General features: G+C 48.7%; 1 gene segment (V, D, J or C); it reads left to right on the forward strand.

Moving 5' to 3' along the window:
- The first annotated feature begins 2,626 nt into the window (after window positions 1-2,626).
- LOC136285750 (T cell receptor beta variable 6-1-like) lies at window positions 2,627-3,456 on the forward strand. The segment is given in 2 exon segments: window positions 2,627-2,669; window positions 3,077-3,456. Coding segments are annotated over 2 exon segments (423 nt in total).
- Window positions 3,457-7,632: the final 4,176 nt, after the last annotated feature.

Below are 7,632 nucleotides of genomic sequence, written 5' to 3' on the forward strand. Positions count from 1 at the left end.
TGGGCAGCATGCAGGATAGCTCCCAAATACACACTGCCATTTACAGACAATCACAAAGTCTTTTTATTTACAAAGATGTTGAATACCCAAAACACAAATGCATATTCATAGCCCCTGTACGTCCCATTTTCCGCTTTGTATGGTAATTACCTAAAAAACAATTAAGCATGTGTAGTTTGCCCTTTGAAATGGGTGGTGGTCTTTTTCAAGGAGAGGGGGCTTAAAATGAGGAAGTAAAATGACCCTTCATCGCTCTGAACTTTCTACCTTTTCAATTCAAATGTGACAAATAAGCTCTTGTAGGACTCCCATTTCCCCAGGTGCATGATTTTCAATGGGTTTAGGAATGGGGGAGTTTCTGTAATTGTCTTGTGTTTCTAAATCTATTTATCAGGTTCTCTGTTCTTCATTACAAACCCAGCTAATCAAAATATAAAGTTGACAAGCAATCAGTTACTGAGGCCTTGGAAAGTTAACTCAAATCTGATTTCTCTTAATTATCTTAAAACTTTTAATTTTTAACAAACTTTAAATAATTTCAACAAAGCTAATCTCTAACTGAAATCTTAACTTCTTTAAAATCTTTAATTCTTTGAAGTCTGTGTCTCAGTGGGATGGGAAAAAGGGTAAAACTTACAGGTTGAGATACAAACAGAGCAATATTAGGAGTAAATGAAAGGGAGAAAGGAAGCAAAAAGTCAAGAAAATCCATGTGATGCACAGTACTGTCACTCACAACAAACTGACATGGTGTCCAGGATGTCCCAGAGCAGGGATAAGCAGCACCTGGCTGGTTCCCCACAGCTTCCATACTGAGAATCATGTTAAAGGGGAGGAAATATCCTTTTGGCCAGTTTGGCTTTGCTGCCCTTGAGATGCTCCCTTCCAGCTGCGTGTGCAACTGCCCTCTGCCTGCAGAGCATGAGACACTGTAAAGTCCTGGATTAGGGGTGAGCAGTGCTTAACTCCAACTAAAACTCTCTTATCAACATTTTTCACACAGTGAAAGAGTAAAATAGCATAGTGCCACAGTCTCCACCTGTTAATCCTGCCTCCTGTTAGCACCTGCATGAAGTTTTCTTCAGGATTTCCACTGAAATTTCTCCTTCAGAAAAACACTCAATCCGGTGACACCCCAGGAGCCTTCTCCTTCCCAGAGTTAGGAGGCAGAAGTTCCAGCAGGCATCCTGGCCTTTTTCCACTTGTTTATCCTTCCCTATTGTGAGGCAGAGCTCCCTGCACAGGAAGAAGAAGGATGAGAGAAATGTGCTGCCAGCAGATCTCAGTAGAATGGCCACTTCCTTCTTCCCTGTATTCCTTTCACCCTTGCCACTGTCCCAGATGTTATTATCCCTGTGCTCATCAGGCTCTCCAGCTCGATCCCATGATGATTTAGTGCCATGCAGGAGAGAAGCCGTGGATGTTCTTCAGAGCAGAAACACCTGAGAGCGCAGTGCAGAGGATGCAGTGGCCTCGGTCTCCTCAGCCTGGGAGCAGAGCAGCAGGGAGGTGTCACTGGCACAGCAGGAGTGAATCAAATTGCGCTGTACAGCCGCTTTCTAGAGCCCAGGGCTCTCACTGACTGAATCCCAGGGGCAGCCTCCACAGCACCCTAGAGGAGCAGCTCATTCCTGCCAGGAAAGCAAATCTCCTTGCAGTGGTCAATTCTCAGGACAGAGGGGGCAGTGACACAGATGCTGTGTCCCAGAGCAATAACTGATTTTGCCAAATGAACTGTGCCCCTGAAGCCAAACTTCCAGAAGCCCCTGTGCCACAGGCAGCACCAGTCAGAGACACCCTGGGCTCCCCAGCAAGGCCCCAGTGCCAGGGAGGAGCCATCTCTGGAAGTGCTTAGCCTATTTCCTGTAACCAAGGAGAGGTCACCCTGACCCCCATCCTCAGCACCTTGTCACCTTCATGGCATCTCCAGGGGCCACACTCACTCCTTTCGATCTTCCCATACAAGAGCATTGAGTGTCCCTCAGCTCTTCAGAGGAATTGACCTTCCTCTCCTGCCACTCTCACTGCCATGTCCATGAGAGCCCTCCCAAGTCGGAGTGCTTGGGCTGCTGTGCTGTCTTTCAGGGTCCTGCCTCCCTCTCACTGATGTTACTTGCTGTGCTCACATTGCTGCAGAGAGAAGAAGAGCCGTCCCACAGGTGGGTGGGATGTGGGGTGGCCAGGCAGGAACTGAATCACCCATGTGTGGGGAAGACAGGGAAAATGCATGGGAAAATTCAGGGCACCTCTGTGTGGCCTTTATCCCTCATTCCTCCATCTCCCAAGGGCTTCAGAAGCAGAAGGGGAGCAGCCAGAATTCCTCTGCCTTGCACACCCTCAGCCTCCCGTGCAACCTCAGCACAGTTCTGTCCTTACAACCCCATCCTTGCCTCCCCACCCGCCCACGCCCAGCCTGCCCCTTCCACCTGCTGCATCTCTGCAGGGCTTCTGCTTTCCTGCCATGCTTTGTGTCATTCCCCAGGCTTCCCAGCCAGCCAATGTCTTCTGACATTTCTTGGTCAGCCCCACCCCGACATGTCCCACCCTCCCTCACTGCTCCCTCTTCACACATCTTTGGGCAGCTGCAAGAGGCAGGTTGCTGAGAGGGAAGGGCCTTTTTTCAGCCATGGTTCCCTGCTGTTTCTTTGTGGCCATGCTGGCCCCTCTGGGTAAGTGAACTCAACGCAGCCCTGAGAACCTCCACTGATCCTGCTGCTCTCCCAGCTCTGTAGCCAGTTCCTGGCCCTGCTTCATTCTGCAGAGCTTCCTGTGTTGAGGATGGGCAGTGAATGTGGTGGGCAGGAATCCCTGAATCTTCTGCAATGGCTGTCTCTTTGTCATCCTTTGTGCAGCCCCTAGCTGGTTCCTGGTTTTGGATACAAATTGCCCAGGAATGCATCTTGCTTATTGAAGAGAGATTGGAAATTCCCTTGCTGATCTGAAGAGCTGTCCCATGCCTTGAACCGCTCCCTTGGCTGCCCTCTTTCTTTTCGCCTTTTTCTACCAACCCACAGTGCCTCGATCAAATTTTTCCCATTTTTCCCTTCTCCTCACTGCTCTTACTTTTTCTTTCCAGTATTAGCCCTGGAACAGTCTCCAGACATGGTGATAAAAGAAGGCCAGTCAGTGAATCTGGAATGTTCTGAGAAGAAATCCTCAAACACAGCTATGTACTGGTACATGCTGCCTTCCCAGAAGAATTCCAGCCTGACCCAGTTGGTTTATGCAATAATAGGTGCTAAGGCAACAGTGGAGAAGGGTTTTGAGGGCCATTTCAAGAGCAGCGACATAAAAGGAGACAGCATCACCCTCTCCATAGAACATGCCTTTCTCAATGACTCTGGCACATACTACTGTGCTGAGAGTGAACACAGTGGTGAAGCTGCAGAGGGAGCTGAGCACAAACTTATCCCTCCAAATACAGGAGCTGCTTTCCACTTCATGGGTGCTGCATGAGGCTTCTCACTCATTACCTCTTCTTCTTCCTAGCCTTGCCTTCCTGCTTTTCTCAGATACTGTCAGTTTCTTTGTCCATCTTTGTCTCCTTGCAACTCCAGGCCTCCCTCTGCGTTTAATTTTTTTTTGTACTGCACTTGCTTTTTCCAACCCTCCATCTCCTCTTTGTCTCCCTTCTATTCCCCACCTTTTTCTTTTTGTTTTCAATCTGCATTCCACTGACTTTCTCTTACTTAACTCCAGTCAATGCTGGTCATGATTCTCACTGTCAAGCAGAGCAATGCTTGTGTGGGAAGTTCTTGGTGCACCTGTAGATAAAGGCAATCCCAGGCAGGTATTAAAATAGCCAGTAGCCTGTGGGAGCTGCCCACATGCTCCTCTCTTATAACCACTTGTCTGTGATTGTTCTGTGGCCAAGGCATAGGAACAGCAGAGCACAAGACTGTGCTTACTCAGGTAAAGTATTACTTCCTCCATGTAGAGTTGTCTCTGGTGCAGGATACTCCTGCCTTCCACCCCTTAATCCACATACAGTTTATCTTTAGCAAACGTGTTTTAAAAATTACCGGTGTGTAGGAGACGGTGTGAAGAACCCTCTTCTGCCTCACAACCATCGTCAAGGATAGAGTCTGAAACCCCTAAAACGACTCTAATACCCCAGCACAGGAGTTCTGGCCTGGCTGAGATGGGATGTTTGCCAAGTGTTGCGTACAGATGTGTTCACTGGAAAAACCTAGCACACATTTTCATCGGAACATCAGAACGTGAGCAGAAACAATGGACATGTCATGGTGAATTGACTGCACCTTTTGACGGTTGTACCTGTTCTCGTTAACACTGTACTTGCTGATGGGTGACCTGTTCTCGTTCTCTCAAAACGAACACACCATAACATCCTCCCCACCTTTTGGCCAACTGCCTGTTGCTTTGGAAAGGACTCTAAGGACCCCTGAGTTAACCAAGGCTTTGAGATCTCCCCATGGAAGAAGATAGATCTATTGCCTGGACTACGAGGATTTTGTCTCTCCACTGGTAGCTATTACTCACCCTCTCTTTCTCTTTCTCTCTATCCTTTATTTCCTTTCAAATCCTTCCATTGCATTTGCTGTTGGCATTAATAAAAGTGCATTTGTTTTGATTAATACTGAAATCCCCTCTGTGTTGTTTTTGCACTCTGAGATCAGTAAATGAACCATCACGACCCCTGCCTGCATTAGCGGATCATGATAAGGGGATGTTAGCAAGTGGAGCAGATAACAGAGATATCCAACAGGTTACAGTATTCTTATCATCAGTGACTCAGATGAAGCAGTAGAGAGTCTCCTCATCAAGTTCACTGATAACACCAAGTTAGGAGGATGTTTTGATACCCCAGGAGGCTATGCAGCCCTTCAGAGGGACCTCAGGAGGTTGGAGAGTTGGGCAGAGAGGAACATTCTGAAATTCAGGAAAGGCAAGTGCAGGGTCCTACATATTTTTCCTATGTGGAAAAATAATCCCACGTACCAGCATGGGCGGGGGTTGACCTGCCGGGAAGTCCTTCTTCAGAGAAGGACATGGGGGTCACCGTGGGCAAGAAGCTCATAATGGATCAGCAGTGTGTCCTGGTGGCCAAAAAGGCCAGAGGTGTCCTGGGGTACATTAGGAAGAGCACTGCCAGCAGGGCAGTGAGGGTGTTGAGGTGAGGGAGGTGAGGCTCCACTCAGGACTGGTGAGGCAAATCTGGAGTGCAGTGTCCTGTTCTGGGCTCTTCAGTACAAGAGAGACTTGGATCTCCTGCAGCAGGTCCAGTGGAGGAGAAAGGTGATGAATGGAGTGAAGCACCTTATTTGTGAGCAAAGGCTGTAGGAGCTGGGCCTGTTTGTCCTTGAGAAGAAACAACTCAGAAGGCACCTCATCAATGACTATAAGTGTGTGAAGGGAAGGTGCCATGCGGTGGATCTAGGTTTTTCTCTATGTTTCCAAATGCCAAGACAAGAGACAATGAGCAGAAAATGATGCACAGGAAATTCCACCAGCATATGAGGAAAGAAGTTTGCAGTGTTGATGACCATGCATTGGAGCAAGTTGCCCAGAGAAGTTCTGGAGGCTCTCTGGAGATATTCCAGAACCATCTGGCTACAATCCTGTGCCATGTGCTCTGGGATGACTCTGCTTGAGCAGGGACGATTGGAGCAGTGACCCCACAAGGTCCCTTCTTAGCTGCCCCAATCCATGATTGCGTCCTGCATAACACACCCTGTGCACAGCACAGGCCTGCATGGGGCACTCCAGGAGGTTCCCACCCGGCACATTCCCATGCTAACGTGCAAGCTCCTCAGGACCTAAACCAGGGCCCCACACAGCAGCCATGTCTGTTCAGCATCACTAACTCCTCAAGTACTATGTCTTTTGCAATGCTCCCCAGGCACTGCCCTGCCCTCTGCACACCCCAGGGAACTTGAGACCCTTTCCTGGCACACATCAGGCATAGCCTCCTCTCAGCTGGAGTGTTGGTCCTGGTGTGAGGTTGTGGTGTTTCTACAAAGTAGCCTCTGATGGTGTGCTTCTCTCGGGGCTTCCGCCCGTGCTTCCTGGCTAGCTGTGGTGCCGGCGTTGCAATAAAGGTATGGTCCTGTATTCTGGAATGCAGATCTGATCCTGTAGGTTGTTGCCTTGGCAGAATCGTGAACAGTGCGAGAAATAAAAGGATGGAACTCTGGTGGGGAATTTTAAACTGGGTTTTATTAAATCCACACAACTTCCTTTCTCCCAGGAGTCAGCCCACTGAAGCCAACTGAACTCACTGGTTTTCACCTTAAATATGAGGGTGGGAAAATGTGAAGGGGGCAGTCTGGAACCAATCCAGGAGGGGAAGGGAGTGAGCTAGAACATAAATGAAAACCCATAAGACAAATCAAGGAACAAAGGGGAGTGGAGAACTGGGACCGTGCCAACCACTCGATGTCCTCACCAGAACTTTCTAGACATCAGGGTGAGGCTTTGAAGTGACAGAGAGGACCCAGGTGTCACATAAATGATGATTGATTACAAAGAATCACTGGGGTAAACCAAAGTGAGGTAAAACATGGGGTACATGAAACAGACCAAAAGAGTATAAAACAAGGAACAAATACAGAAAACAGGCAAAACCCCAAAACGCACCACTACAGTAGCCCAATCTCTTTTCTTTTCTCTCCCACTTCTTTAGAGGGATCTGGGGTCTTTCCTGAATCTTCCCTTGGCAGCTTGGGAAAATGAATGCAATGGGACACACTCAGAGGTGCAGCAGAGGGTCTGGGAGCTGGAGGCATTGCTGCTCTCCTCCGCTGACAGGCCACAGGGGAACATGTTCACTGCAAAGCCCATGACAGCCTTGAGCAGCTGGATCCCTTGATGTCCTGTATGGGCCAGCCTTCCACTGCCGGGTATTGGTGAGCACACAGCCCAGCACCGATGTGCAGAGTCTCTGTCAGAGCTCTAGACCCAAACTCAGTGCACACAAGCTGGGAGTGTCCCTTCCTGCCTGCAGGCATTTCCCTCTGCCTTGGGCAGGTGAACAAGGCTGTGTGCAAGGAAGAAGACATGATTTTAACCAGCGCTGTCCATTTGTGTCCTGCTGCTCTTTTGCAGAGTGCTGCAAGAAAGAGGCAAGGAGAGTCTCTGTTTTTCTCCAGCATGGAGAAGGTCAATCTGTAGCAGCACATCCTGTGGGGCACATCCTTCTCCTCAGCAATCTCTCCCACGTGCAGTCTCTCCAGGGGCAGTCCCAGTGCAGAGGCAAATGCAGCCTGTTCTCCTTTGAGATGCCCTTTTGGAGTTAGAGAAGAACAGGTATGTTGTATTTCTCTGGGGAATGGTTTTTCCCCCCAAGACCCCTTAAGTTTGTAACCATATGGTTTGACCTTTCCTTCCTTTCTTGACACAATTTGCTGAGTTCCAGCCATCCTTTCCTGAGGAGGAGACTAGATAAGCCCCTGTTCTTCCTTGTTCTTTCTCTTGCCCCCCTGACACCTTCAAGAATAAACTCCTTCGAATAATCCCGAGGTAAGAGCCTCTTTTGGAATCTTTTTTCTTGTCCCTGAGATATCCCTCTAAAGTCTCTCAAGAAACTGAGTTACCCCGGGGTCTGAGGGGGCGCTATTTCACAGGTACAGAACTATTCTCTGTCATCCTACAAGAAACACCAGGTTGGCA

This window comes from Chamaea fasciata, unplaced genomic scaffold (assembly GCF_029207755.1).
Source record: "Chamaea fasciata isolate MVZ Bird 193981 ecotype frontalis unplaced genomic scaffold, bChaFas1.0.hap1 SCAF_2, whole genome shotgun sequence".
Lineage (NCBI taxonomy): Eukaryota > Metazoa > Chordata > Aves > Passeriformes > Sylviidae > Chamaea > Chamaea fasciata.